At 60.9% G+C, this 14759-nt stretch overlaps 1 protein-coding gene across 1 annotated transcript in view; it reads right to left on the bottom strand.

Moving 5' to 3' along the window:
• Positions 1 to 11823: 11823 nt before the first annotated feature.
• The window catches only part of AJAP1 (adherens junctions associated protein 1), a 55039-nt gene continuing 52103 nt past the window's right edge, over positions 11824 to 14759 (bottom strand). The window contains exons 5-6 of the mRNA XM_036256848.1: positions 13629 to 13871; positions 11824 to 11956 (exon numbers count right to left, since the gene is read on the bottom strand). Of these exons, the coding sequence (XP_036112741.1) occupies positions 11884 to 11956; positions 13629 to 13871 (316 nt within the window). The 3' untranslated portion in view covers positions 11824 to 11883. The remainder of the gene's footprint in view (positions 11957 to 13628; positions 13872 to 14759) is intronic.

Consider the following 14759-nt stretch of genomic DNA (forward strand, 5'->3'; position numbering starts at 1 on the left):
AGGCCCCCAGCCCGTGAAGGGCCATGAAACGCTGGCTAAGCCCGAGCTGGGTGCCATCTTGGGCTGAAAAGTCACCTTCAAGGAAGAAACGTATGGTCCGTTGACTGAGAACAGACTTTGCTGAGGTCCAGTCACCCCCGGGCTTCAGAAGAAACAACCCAAATGGGTGTGAAAACAAACCAGCAGAACGTGTCCACGGGTCACGGCCATTCAGTACACGAAGTGTGTGGCCCACGTGACACCTGCAAGGCCTGCTGACCGCCCCATACAGCGGCCCCGCCCAGCACGACGGCTGTTCACCGGGAGAACAGGTGCGCTCATCCACAGGAGGGCGCGATGCTTCCGAGCGCCTTGGGGACCCCTCTCCTTGGGTGTTCACGTGAGTTCACGTTCACCCATAAACTCAAGGAAAAAGCCTCTTGTGGATTTGACCTTGAGTTGTAGGCAGTCGCGTAGCTTGATATGAGAAGTCTAGTGTGAGAGAGAGAGGGGATAAGGGCGGAGCCCAGCCCCAGAGAGCCTTTGGTGGCAGGAGAGGGCTCCCTCTGGTGGAGGGGTGGCCACACAAAGCTGGTGAAGTCAATGCTATTGGCTTGCTGCTCCGCCTCCATGGATTGAAGCAGCCAAAGACCTCAGCAAACCTCTTCCCTCTCCCCCAGGTTAGTCCCCTGAAAGTTGAAAACTGAGTCTGGGTGTCACAATGGCTTTGAAGTGGTCCCTTTTGTCTGGGATGATAGGAGTAGAAAGGATGGGATGGTGCCCTTGGGAAATGGGAGGGGCCCAGGAGGTTGCTGCAGTGGTGTTTGTCTGTGTAGTTTTCTGGGTAACGACTTGCAATAGTTGTCGGGGGTCCCCAAGGGGTCCCCATCCTGGACGGTTATGGCTACAAGTCTTCATGGCACACGAGGGGACGGAAAAGTAGAACCTAGGAGATGTGTTGTGCTTCTCCGGTGGCCAAAGTCCTCCCAGACCTCGGGAAGCCACGTCCGGCCACATTCAACGAGACCGGCGTTCACTGACCGTCTGCCCAGCAGCAGCACATCCGAGCACGGACTCTCGTTACAGAATATCGGTGGTCTTGTTGCAGGTCTGTCATCCGACAAGAGCTGACCAGGGCGCTCTGCTGGGTTTATGTCCTCAGGAGAATGAGGTTTCCGGGGAGTTATCTGGTGTTGCGGTATATCGGTGTGGATTTTTGCACGAAAGTCCAGGTCTCAGGAGGATCCTATGTTAAGATCCGGGGCAAAACCAGTGAACTTGCATAAAGGAGGGTCGCCTACCATCCGGACCTCTCTGCCCCCGTTCCTGCCAAACAGTTATCAGCAGGTGATTTCCTGTGAGATTCAAGCTATTGACAAGAGTTGAGTCTGCCCCAGGGGGTGTCTCAGCAACTCCCTTGGCTTCACAGATTAACCCTTCTGGTTAATACTATCCATGGTACATGTGTGTTCTGAGTCCAACCCACATGGAAGAGATGACAAGGCCATGTATGAATTCAGGGGCCCTCCCCCCACGACTCACCACCTGTTTAAAAGGCCCGATCCTACGTGCCTGCGTCCAGGTGGACACCTGCCTCCTAGGCTGAGGGTGGTCCATGCACAACTCAGATTCGTGGGTTCATTCAAAGCTGCTCTCTTGATTCTCCGCACGGTCGCTCTGGGAACGCCAAGCCAGGGACCCATCGAGTGGGAGGTGGGCTGGCGTTCTCCGTAGGACGCGTTCCACCTTTGAGCTCCAACAGACACATGAGAACCGAGCCGACCTCTCTCCTCACCTGCCTTCACAGCGGGGTGCGGGCCGTGCACTTGCGAGTGCAGAGCGTGGCCCCGTGGCTGGCGTGGAGTCGGAATCCACGGAGACAAGCCCCTCGGCACACCCCTGCTGCCCATGCACTACCGCCTTAGACCGGGGCCAGCCCTGGCCGGTGTGGCTCAGCGGTTGGAGAGTCAGCCCGGGGCCCAGTGAGTCGCGGGTTTGGGTCTGGTCAAGGGCGCGTACCTTAGTTGCAGTTCGTGTCCAGCCCTGGTCGGGTGGTGCGGGAGGCAACCAGTCAGTGTCTCTCTCACATCGATGTTTCTCTCTCTCTCCCCCTCCCTCCCACTCTATCTGATGATAAATAAAATAATATCGAGTGAGGATTAAAAATAATAATATCCCGGTTGGTGTGGCTCAGTGGTTGAGCATCGACCATGCACCAGAAGGTCACCAGTTTGATTCCTGCTCAGGACACATGCCCAGGTTGTGGGCCTGATCCCCAGTGGGGGGCATGCAGGAGGCGGCCAGCCGATGTTCTCTCTCATCGATGTTTCTCTCTCCCTCTCCCTTCCTCTCTCTCTCACATCATTAAAGAACATGTATTTTAAAATAATAATAGTAATAATAAGAATAAAGACCGGTGGCCAGCTCCTCACGCCCGGCCCCTGTGCCCCTGCGTGACCTCGGGGCCGTGGCGGGCACACCTCGCCCACCAGCTGCAGCCTCCGCGCTTCACCTCCCTCAAACCAAAGTCACGCTGAATGTTGGGGGGAGAGGAGAGTGCGAGCGCGTCGGAGCTGGTTGTGTCCGTTGCGCTGGGGCCACTCCTCTGCTAGGGCTGCTGCCGGCCCCTCGGCAGAGAGGGCGATTACGCGTGGAGTTCAAGTCCCGCCAGGGGTGGGTTGCTGGCGTGGTGACCAGCTGGGACTCTGGGGGCTGGGCAAGGGTGTGCTTGCTGGCTGAGACCTTTCTAGACTCATCTGAGGTCAGTGTTTCCCTTCGGTGGACGGCTGGGCTGACCTGGAGCAGGAAGGTCCTCCGTCGGCTCTGCCTCCGTTGACCCAGTCTCCGCATTCACGGGCACGCTCGAAGCCCGGGAGTGCCCAGCGGCGCGAGCGTGCTCCACCGTTTGGAAGGACGAGCTGGTGGCGTATTTCACGACGCCAGTCACCAAAGACCTCGCAGGAAGCCCAGGAGGACGCCGAGTGTCACCACACCCGCCCCTGGGCTCCGAGCGGGGCAGGGAGGAGAAGCTGGTCTTCATGGCGGACGCACGGCCGCGGAAAACCAGTGGGGGGACCCGCAGAGACCCCAGGTGGCGCGTCGGCCTCATTTTTGTGGGCCGCCCTGTTTACTCGGAGGACACGCACACTCAGGAAACAACACGGGCAAGTCGACCACGCAGAGTGACCGCCCGCACGGGGTGGAGAGCAGCGTGTTTGCCACCATCGCTGCCTGAAGGCAGATGTGGGGGAGCACACGTGGGCGCTGAGGGCGACCTCTGGGCAGGCGGCTGCCTTCCTCTCGGGGGCCCCGAGCATCCCTGGCCCAGCGTCCTCTGTCCTCCCGAGACCTGGCCGACCTCACGGCGACTGGACAATGTAGACGTGTGCGTGGGGAGGGCCCAGAGGGAGGGACAGTGCTCAGGAAGAGGGGCGCTCTTCCTCCTGGTCCTGCCTCTCTGTCCCCCACAGGACCACCCTCACTGGACGGTGGCGGTGGGCTCTGGGGGGGAACCGAGCGGGAGGTGTACTGACCGCATCTCGTCTCTGGCGCTGGGCCGGGGGACGGCTTTCCTGCTCCCGTGAGCCCCAGACCAACCCTCGGTGAGCAGGTGATTTCCGCATGAGGTGGTGGCCCGGGAAGACTCACGGACGAGTCACGCTTCTGTCTCCCGTCACCTGCTCTGCGCCTGTCGCGTGCTTGCTACAGTCTCCCCGAAGCTTCAAACTCACCCCTGGGCTCAAGGAAGAGCGGGCGACCTCCGTCCAAGAACGAGTGGGAAAGCCACGCCGGGCACGGCTCACGTGGCAGCAGCCTGGGCCGCCCGTGGAATTTGTTCTCATTTCCAAACGAGCCGACGCCCTCGTCCGTGTCCGAGCCCCATGCTGACATGCTCACACGTGTGATAAGGATACACCCCTCGTCGTGTGATAAGGATACACTCCTCATCCGTGTCTGGGCCCCGTGCTGACACACTCTCATGTGTGATAAGGATACACTCCTCGTCCGCGTCCGAGCCCCGCACTGACACACACGTGTGATAAGGATACACCCCTCGTCGTGTGATAAGGATACACTCCTCGTCCGTGTCCGGGCCCCACGCTGACACACACATGTGATAAGGACACACCCCTCATCCATCGCGCTGACACACTCTCACTTGTGGTAAGGATACACCCCTCGTCCGTGTCCGAGCCCCATGCTGACACGCTCACACGTGTGATAAGGACACACCCCTCGTCATGTGATAAGGATACACTCCTCGTCCGTGTCCGGGCCCCGTGCTGACACACTCTCACTTGTGATAAGGACACACCCCTCGTCTGTGTCCGAGCCCCGTGCTGACACACTCTCACGTGTGATAAGGATACATACACTCCTCATCCGTGTCCGAGCCCCGCGCTGACACACACGTGTGATAAGGACACACCCCTCATCCATCGCACTGACACACTCTCACGTGTGATAAGGATACACTCTTGTAATCGTTGGAACTGGAAAAATTCTTTAATTCAATCTACGTTTGTATTAACACAAAGATGGCCGAGAACCCACCATCCGCCCGACGGACGCTCAGGCCCACGGTAAGCAGCTGGTTACATAGATACGCAATGGCTCTTAGGTAGCATCTTCAAACAGTCGAATAAAAAAAAGACAGTATTTACGTGTGTGTTTGTATATATATATATATATATATGTATATAAAACCACAGCGTTCTTCATTATGGCCCAAGAGGATCGTTCGTGGGGTGACACTCACCAAAGATCCAGCAAACACAGGGTGTGTCTTTCGAGGGTCTATGGGCGTGGGTCGAGGCTGTCCCCCAGGGTGGGCGGCGCTGAGAGACCAGGTCACCGGAAGGAACACGCTCACACGCGTGGGACGGCATTTCCCGTCCGTGCGGACAGATGCGCGTACGTGTGTCTGGGTGTGTGCGTGTGTGTGAGCCTCTGTGCGGCGCGTGTGTGAGCTCGCAACGTAGAAAACACCGTTTCTCCCGTTTGTACTAAGCATGTTACATAAATCAGGTTTTGTAACCGATAACACTTTTTTTTTTAAAAAGGAACATGGAAGATATTCAAAAATTGCTACAGTACAAAAAAGTGTGTGTGTGTGTTTATATATTTATATACACGTATATTAACCAGAAATAGCGACTCTACCGGAAGAGATTCCCACCCCGTTCTCTGTGAGATTTCTACGAGTGGTTCGCTTGGCTTTGGCGATTCACCAAGTCTCTCGGGTCCGTACATGGCACATAATGGTATTATTGGCACAGGTCAGAATCGTGGTACAAATCTCAGGCTGCCCTCGGGTGTTCCCTGCCTCTCCGCTCGGCCGGCTCCGCTCGCGGTCACAGGTCCTCGTGCTGCCTCCCCTCCTCCGGGGACACTGGCGGAAGGCAGTCCCGCGGGCTCAAGCTTCTGTATAAAAATAGATTTGGCCTCTAGCGTCCTGCTCCGAGCTCCCCGCCGGCAAACAGACGTGGTGGGTTCGGGGACCCTCCCCTTTAGATAGTTTAGTTTTAGGTTTTTTTAAATTAAATTTATTTTTTTTTTACAGGTTCACCAACGGAATCCTGTGTGGAAAGAAAAGAGAAACATTTTAAGTGGCGGCGGGCCAAGGGCAGGGGGTCGGCGCGGCCGCTCCGAGCCTCGGCGACCGGACCCGTGGCTGTGCTGCCCGGCTGGCGACACCAAAGCGTCCTCAGGACAGGAGGCGTGTCCCACGGCACCTGGACGCACAGCCTGGGGATGCCAGGCAGGAAGGGGGCCAGGGACCTCGTGTTAATCACGGCAACCGATGGGGAACCCATTTCAGCTCCTGCGGCAGGAGGGGGTCTGGGCTTCCTACAAGGCGTCCCCAAGCCTGCAGGTGACCCAGCACCCAGTGCCACCCTCACACCCGTTCAGCTGCACCCTCTGAGGCTGAGGTGCCGCGGGCCCCAGCCCTTGACTGTGGGAAGCATGGGCGCGCGTGCCCCCGAGGCCAGGAGGGGTTCAGACGCGTAGAAAGCCACCTCCAGATCATCCTTCAGGCCAGGCTGCGAAGTCGCGGTGGCCCCCACCCAGCGAGGGTCAGAGCCTCAGAAAACAGGACCCCGAAGTCTTCCTGCCTTAGACAACCCACAGCTCAGTGTCCCCCAGAGAGCCAGAGAGGCACAGCATGGCCAAGGGGGCTGGAACCGTCCCGGCGCAGCCTGGTGCAGCTTCCGCCCGGAGCCGGCATTGTGTCTCTCTGCAGCCCCCAGAGCCCCTCCAGCTCCCCACCGCTACGGGGAGCCAGGACCCTCAAGCAAGAGCCAGGGCAATGCCATTGCACCCTCATCTTTGCAGGGGACACAGTTAGAACGTGGGGACCCGAGGACTCCAGGTGACGCTGGGAAGCATGTGGGATTTTCGCAGCAGCTCCCTGGCCCATCCCGGTCACCCTGGAGCAGCTCAGAAGCCTAGATTCCTGGGCCCACCCCTGGGGACCCCGAATCAGTTCCCCAGCAGAGCCTGGGGAAACGGTTTCTACAAGCTCCGGGCATTACTCTGTTCTTCTCAGTACACCAGGGTGTGGGGTTCCTTCTCCTGAATCAGATAAGCCCCGGGGAACCCGGGTGAGACTGAGGGATGAAGGACACCCAGGAACACAGTGGCGCCCCACTTAGCACCCTCTTTCTCATGTTCGCCAACAGCCTTGCGTGTCCAAGTCTGCTCCACGCAGGGCGGGGCCAGGCTCCTTCCCACCCTAGGACCCCACCCGTCTGGACGATGGAGGCAGGACCTGCATCCCCTCACCTGCCTTCACCTCAAGGTCACCTGTGTGAGCAGCTCCAGGAGGCCTCATGGAGCACCTCCCCCTGCGGGACCACCCTCTGCTGGGAGCGGGGTGTCCCCTGGTGTAAAGAGGGGCTAGATACCCCATCAAAGGGGTGCCGGACCTCCCCTGTCACCTTTACCAGAACTGTGCCCCATCCCCTCCAATTTCTGGGATCTGGGGAAGGGGTGGTTCACAAAGTGTAGTAGTTAAACCGAGAGGACTGTCCACGTGGCATGTGTCTTCTCTGATTATCCGTGGGTGAAAAGACGTGGCAACAACCCCCGTGGAATCCCACTTCGGCGGGGCCTGGAGGAGCCAGGCCCATAGAGACAGAGGTGGTGGTGCGGGGGCTGAGGGGCGTGTTTCGTGGGGACCGAGGTCCGGTTTGGGGGGATGGAGAGTTCTGGAGACGGGGTGGTGAAGGCTGGACAATGTGAGCGCTCATGTCCGAGCCGCGCTCACAGGGCTAAGGCCTCAGTCCTGGGTCACGTCCATTCACACCACCTTTCAAACATTTCTGAAAGTTACCAGCACGGAACACTAAAAGCCACCTGCTTCCGGGGACCGGGGACAGTCCGAGCAATGGGCGGCGGTGTGCTCCTCACTCCCCGACAGCGAGTTGGACCAAGCTTCTCGGGGCGTCCTGCCTCAGGAAGGAAGGCTCCCCGAGAACCCGCGTGGCTGTCTCCGTGGACTGCGACCCTAATGGCCGTCCATCTGTCTCAGGTTTGCACACAGACACTACGTACACCCTCCTGCCTATAGGTCCTCAGACGTTGGCCCCTGTACCCTTCCAGGTGTGACCCCGCCCCCCATTTCTCCAGCTTCCCTCCCCACATTCCAGGTGGCCCCAAACCTCAGACCTCACGCGCCTGAGGATGGTCCTCCGTGGACACCCCCCTTCCCTAAACGTGTCCTCTCTTCCATGTCTGCCTGCTAGCGCGTCCTGTCCTGTCCTACAACTTGTGGCTGGAGGACCACTGCGCTGGTCTTCATCTGGATGTGTCACGTGTCACCCCAGGGGTCAGGGGGCCCCTGCCAGCCCCACCTTCACCTCCCCCAGTTCCAGCTCTGTGCCTGGCCCGGAAGGGGATCGACATGGTGTGAAGGAGCCTTGTCCTGGGTCCCTGTACCTGGAGCTTGAAATGGCCTGTCGGTGCAGCTGGGGGCTGAAGGGGGCGGGCAGCAAGATGGACGGATGGAGGGCCACAGGGAGGACCCACAGATGGCCACTGGGGGAGCGGGAGCTTCTTACTAACCCACAGGCGTCTGTCTCTACCCAGCATCTCACAGAGAGAGGGAGAGAGAGGGAGGGGGAGGGGAAGAGAGAGGGAGGGGAAGGGGGAGGGGAGGGGAAGGGAGGAAGAGGGGGACGGAGGAAGAGGGGGAGGGAGGGGAGGGGGAGGGGAGGGGAGGGGGAGGGGAGGGGAAAGGGAGGAAGAAGGGGAGGGAGCTCTAACCCAACCTTGACTTGCTGGCTTAAGAGCAACGCTGGCTTCCTGCAGAGGTGGGTGGGTCTCCTGCTCACCCCATGGGCCCGGATGAGGGGTCTGAGGCTGTACCCCCTTCCAGGCTGGGCCTCCCACCCTGCCCACACCCTGCTGCTTGCACTCAGCTCACAGGACTCTGGTTTTCCTGCTCCGAAGGCTCAGCTCATGAGCCTCTCAGCTGGGCACGAACCCCCAGAGGCACCAGCGAGGGACACGAACCCCAAATCTGCTGGGAAGACACCCACGGTGCACCCTGGACCCCCTGACTGAAGAAGGACACCGGGGAGGGCACCTCCACGCAAGGCTCCTGGTGTGCTGCCAAGTGGTCGGAGATGGGGACCTGGGAGAGATGCTGACTTCGGAGCAACTCAAGCCCCCGCTGCCTGGAGGGGCCTCGTGGCTCACCGGGCCCTGCCGGCCACAGCCACACGGTGGGTCGCGGCTTCACGACCACCAGCGTCTGCTTTTGCAAGGCCGGGAGAACAGAGCCCCCGAGCGCCTTAGCTGAGGGCTCATCTCCCGCCCCCGGAAGGGCCGCCTTCCCAGCTCCCCTTGGGCTGGTCCCTCTGCTGGGCTCTCAGCTCAGAGAACAGTTGAGGGGGGTCCTGTTGCAGGAGGGTGCGGAGGCTGCTTCGGGAGAAGCGCTCCTTCGAACGGCTCCTTCGAAGCCAGCTATTCTATCCGCGCGGATGTTTTTAGAACAGGGCGCGGGGCTCAGGTGCTGTTCCTGTTTCTTATCCGATGCCTTGCGTGTCCTGGGGAATAGCAGCACCCGTGACTGGTCCCTCTCAGAGCCTCGGGCACGGCGCGGGCTCCATCGGGGAGGAGGCGGCCGTGGTGAACGGGAAGATCCGCGCGCTGAAGTCTCCTGGAGTCGACTCGTCAGTCGCAGGAAGAGCGACGGGAACTCGCCCAAGAGCCAACGGCAGGCGTGTCTGCGGCCGCGATTCTGGGAGCAGCGAGGCCGCCGGGGTCCTCTGGTCGTCCCGGGCACGGGGTGGCGTTGCGCGTGGCGGAGGTGTTCCGGGGCGGGCTCCGCTGGCATCTGTCCGAGGCTGAATCTAGGGACACAGTGAGGCTGCCCAGGCCAGGGCACCTGCGCCCACCAGCCCGGCCGTCGCCGACCGGCGGCCTGCAGGGAAGCCAAGCTGGCCACGTCTGGGTCCCACGTGTGGTGGGCCGGCCCGAGCACACCAGCCGGTGCCCTAACGAACTGCTGCCTCGTCATTAAAAATGCATTTGGAGAGGCTCCGCCGCTCCGCCGTAGATAAATATCTCAGCTGGCTCTTAAACCTTAATTAAATGTTTTAGTATTAATTGCTATTTATTTAAGGGGTAATAAGTACCCCGGTAAATCTGAGCGAGCTCCCTGGCTATCCTCGGTGCCGCGCTCATGCCCAGGCATTCATTACGGGAATCGGGGACACGGAGCATCTGCATGTCCCCTCCCGGCGAGTGATGAATGGTCTGTCGGACACACGGCCACGGGGTCTTTCGGCATTTGTCACAGGCTAACAAGGCGGTTTGCGGAGCCCTCCTGGTCCTCGTGTGCGGGAAGGGGAGGTGGCTGGAGAGAGCCCCTGCTTCGTGTCCACAGGTGCGGAGGAGGCATGGCCGGGCGCCCCGCAGGTCCTGCGGGCTCTCCGTACCTTCTCAGCCGCCTCCCTGCCTGCGGTCCACACTGGGATCCAGTGAGTCAAGGTCTTTGACCCGGGGGCGCCCCTCCTGGGAACTGTGGTGGTCCCGCAACAGCTCCTGGGCCCCGATGGAGAGGAGGGTCCAGACACCTTCCTGCCCTGCCCCACCTCTTACAACAGACTGACCTCGGGCAACTCACGTACCCTCTCTCTCTGCCCCTCGCTCTCCCCATCTGGAAATGGGATCGTTGGGAGGATCGATGAGTTCCTAGATGCGGAATCTTCCAGTGAGCTGCCATTGGAACGTCTGCCTGAGGGACCCGTCCCCCACGGCGAGGGCTACCCGAAACCAAGGGTGCGTCCGCCTGCAGGTCTATGGGCGGCAGCTCTTAAATGAAGAGAGCAGAGGCCTTGGGTGCACAGGGCCAGCACCTCCCCGGTCCATGTCTTCTGCTTTTACTGCATGTAAAAATCCTAACGAAGATGCTGGTCGTCACTGGGCTGGCCTGGGGAGCCTTCAGGGGACAGGCGGGACCCATGGCTACTCCGGCTGGAACAAAAGGAGCTCCCTGTGGCCCTAACCAGGTGACCCTTGCAGGCAGACAAAGGCAGCAGCTTCTGATGACTGGGCCACACCTGGCGCGTCTGCCCTCACGCGTGGGGACGGGACACATCCTGCCCGCGTGCTACAGCCTGGGCAAAGGCACTTGACGGGAGGCTCACTCTCCATTCTAGTCTAATTACATTTCTTTGCCCGTTGGCCGAACATAATGCTGAGCAGGTCGTTTTGGCTTCGGGACCGGAAAGGAGGGCTGGAGATTTCATGTGGAGCCGGCACGTTATTCATCAGAACGGACACCGGGAACCGACCGACCCATTCTGATCTCTGAGACCAGCGGGGGCCAGAGGCTGCGCGCCGAGTCCTTGGAGGGGCCCGTGGGCGCCCGAGTCAACGCCGTCCCGCCTCGGTGCTTCCCCCACTCTGGCAACGGTGCTGCCCTTCGGTCCCCACACCAGAAGGTGAGGAGAGAAAGAAAAACCATTTTCAAATGTCGATACCCATCCTGGAAATTGGGTCCCTGCTTGGGGAAAAGATCTAACGTCACGTTTTCAAGGGGGACCTCTGGGGGGGGAGATGCTCTCTGTGGTTGAGCGGAATGGGGGTCCTTGGGAAACCGAGCATCCAAAAGAAAAACAAATTAAAAGAACTCCAAGCCCGGGGTGGCATCGATCGGCCGTGCTGGTGAAACGCTCCCCCCAGCATCTGCGCGCGCAGGGGATCCAGCCCAGCAGAACCCAATTTCCCATCACGTTCGCGTTAATATCGCTGAAGGCAGAAGCAAATGTTCCCGGCCAGCCAAGCGTGGAAAATTCTCCCTGTTTTGCTACCAGTCACCAGCTTCCAACGAGCAGATGTCTCTGCTCCTCACTTTCTTCGTCATCATTTGCCTTCTTATCTCTTGGTTTTTTTTTTATATCTATTTCTCATTTGGATTTTAATTCTGCTCTGAGCCCCCTCCCCATGTCAGGACCCGGAATGGCGGGGTGCCTGCCCCCTCGGCCGCGGCCCTGACCCCTTCCCGTTCGTGGCCCGGCTGGTTTGCAGGCTGGGGTCCCTCCGATCACGCCGGCTGAAGCCTTCCTTGGGGATGGACAGACACGGACAGAAACGGCCCCGGCGCTGTGTCAGGGTGCCCGGGGGTTGCTGTCTCCCCACGCCAGGACGCGGGGGCGTTCCTAACAAGCTCAGCAGAGAGCCCAGGAGCCCAGCCCCCCAGTTTTCTTGGAGAGTTAACGCCACTGAAATCCGCCTGCAGCACGAAGGGCTCCCCATCTTCCCGGGGTGGGGACTGGGTGGGGAGGGCGCGGCGGAGGGAGAGGAGAACCAAGTTCACCCCAGAGGTACGTACCATGAACCAGACACACGGCGTCTGCCCTGCCCCCAGGAGGTAAACAAGACTCCGGCCAGTCAGCAGGAGATTTCAAACCATTTCTCAGACACGAAGGCCACAGGAATGAGATGCCGGTCAGAAGACGAGGGTCTGTGGGAAGCAGAGAAACGGGCTCGCACACGCTGCGCCGGAACCAGCAGGGCCAGGCCGGCTGCGGAACGCGGGCTTGTCTGGTCCGGGAGAACCCCCGGGAGGGCTGCTCAGCGCGGCTCCTCGGCAGGAAGGGCCACCCCTCCTGCGGCTGGCGGGTGCCCCGTGCCCCTGGACGGCCCTGGAGGACACCGGGCCTGGAGAACGCAGCGCAGGAGGGCTCTGGGGCGGAGGCCGGAGGAGGCCAGGGTCGCAGCACGGCGGGACCAGCTCCAGAACTTGGTGTTTCAATCAGGGGACAAGCAGGAGACTCAGGGCGGCTGCCCGCGAGGACGGGCACTCAGCCTGCGGCATCACGGGTCCCAGAGCGGGCAGGGCCTGGCTCTAAAATGGTATCCCCCTAGCGTGTCACCTCGGAGTCTAAGCGACCACTCCCCGAGGCAGGGAGGGTCGGCCGAGCTCGCCGGCCCATCAGCAGGGGCCTTTCCCCGCCGTGCCTCCTTGTGGGGCGCAGGGGTGCCGCGGAGCCCACGCCACCGAGGACAGGGCTGTCCCGGGACACAGGGTCGGAGCTCGGGGCAGTCAGACAAGGTGCAAACAGCCGCCCCGCCCCCGCCCCGGAGGCCGAAGCGCTGCTGGCCGGGATTCAGGCCAGAGCGACATGCTCCTTCAATGAAATGGTCAGGAGACCGTCTGCCAGTGCTTGGCCCGCTCAGCCTTCTGCAAGGCGGGGTGCAACCCCGAGCTCCCCCGTGCCCTGAGTGACAGCCAGGCCGCGGTGGGGAGGACCGCCCTGAGGTTCCCTCTTTCCAGTCCCCTCCCCTGCGAAAGGGGCGTCTCACACACCGTGGGGCCCAACGCAAAGACATGAGGAATTTAAGGACATCTGCTCACTGTCACGGAGGGTCAGGCAGGCACTCCAGCTCAGAGTCACCCCGAGTGCCCCCAACAGGTTCCGGGAGAAGCCCATTCAGGGCAAGTCCCCCCGAGTCCCCCCAGCGGGTTCCGGGAGAAGCCAGCTCTGGCAGCCGCCCCTCCAGTCAGGCCGCTGTCCTACCCATTTCCTCCTAAAATTAAGTCATTGCAGAGTTTTTTTTAATTTGTAAAATGGGGTATGAGTGGATGTCTGCTTTAAAAACAGCTTATTGATGTTTTAATCTAATTCCGGATAAACCTTCAGAAGCTGACTCAGGCGTTCTGAAGTGTCTCCAGGCAGGGTTTCAGGGGCCGTCGTCTTTAACGGATTACTTGTGATTAATAATTTAAAAAAAAAGACCGCACATTTAATGACCAGGAGTCTGGCTGGTATGTGACCGTTTTGCTCGATTCGCCGCAGACGTCGTATTGATGGGGTCCAGAGACACTGGCCGGGAGGGACCCAGCAGGACAGCTGGCATCTAGGAGGAGGGGGCCACGGAGCTGGCTTTGGATCGGGGGTGGTGCCCGCCAAGGGGCGCTGAGGCGGCAGGCATTTGGCCCACCCACTGCCCCGTGCAGATCTGGACGAGCGTCTGTCTGTCCCTGCGTCCTTTCTCGGGGGGAGGGGCACGCCTGTCCGCCCGCCTTTGCCTGGACCCTCAGACCCAGGGGAAGGACGCCTGCCCCGTCCGCAGCCCCGAGGCCAAGCGGGCACCGGGAGCCTGGGGAGGCGAGTGGGCCACGCCACGCTTACCGGTTCCCGTTGAAGGTGGACTTGTGCTCCCCGATCGAGTGCAGCGTCTCATCGGTGTACACGGGCACGGCCGCCCGGACACACTCGTGGGAACACTGCAGGGTCTCGTTGTAGGCCGTGAAGATGTCCAGGCTGCTGGGCACCCGGGCGGGCGTGAAGTCGGTCAGGTTCTGGCAGCTCTCCTCCTGCTGGTTGACCTTCCGCTGGTGACTGTCCCTCCGCGCGCGCCCGCTTTGGGCGCAGCTGCAAGAGACGGCGGTGTGGCCTGTTATCTCAGGGAGGTGATGGGGTGAGTGGGCGCGCGGCCTCATCCCAGAGCGGGGGCCTGTCAGCGCGACCTCGGTGCTGACTCAGTTTCCCCGGGAGCACCTCGCCGGCATGAACACAGACGGGTCCCCGTGGGGAAGCCCCTGGGCAGACTGGGTGGCCCGACCACTGGTTTTCGACGGACGATTCAGCCCTCTCCTTGGGGACAGTTGGGGCATCAGGAACCCCTCCCTTGTCACACCCATGAGCTGAAATATGACTGGACCCGCCCCCCTTCACCCCAACTGGGTCTGTGGAGAGAACTGTCCTTCGCACCCCGAGGATCCCTCAGGACCCAGAACCTTCCAGATGCCACCTAAGACGGACACGGGCCTCTCACCCCTGTGGGCCGAGGGGTCTGACCAAGTAACAATCAGAGGCCTCGCTCCTGGGTGTCACTCTGGCAAGTTCACGAGCAGGGTGGGTGGAAGTCCCATCCCCATGGAGAAGGGTGGGGAGGGGAAAATGTAGGGAGCCCCCACTGTGGGGGACCCTCATCCAGGCGCCAGCCCCCTTCCCCTCCACGCTCAGCGCTGATGACGAGTGAGGGGCTGCAGGGGGGCTTCGTGAGCCCACCCCGTGAGTCGGACCCCGCCTTGTCCTCCCAGTGAGGACCCCTGACTGCTGGCCTGGAAGTTCTGCCCCAAGGTCACAGGACCCCATCATCAGCCTCCCGGGCTGTCTTCCCTGAAGGCCTGTTGGAGCGTTTGCTGCAAACCCGGGTGTGTGGGGAAACCAGAAGGAGCTGGTGGCCTGCCTGCCACATTCGGGGTCACAGGCCCGCCACCCCCTTGGGGGAGGGGCTTTTCCTTCATCAGGGTCTGC

Source organism: Molossus molossus, unplaced genomic scaffold, assembly GCF_014108415.1.
Source record: "Molossus molossus isolate mMolMol1 unplaced genomic scaffold, mMolMol1.p scaffold_m16_p_12, whole genome shotgun sequence".
NCBI lineage: Eukaryota > Metazoa > Chordata > Mammalia > Chiroptera > Molossidae > Molossus > Molossus molossus.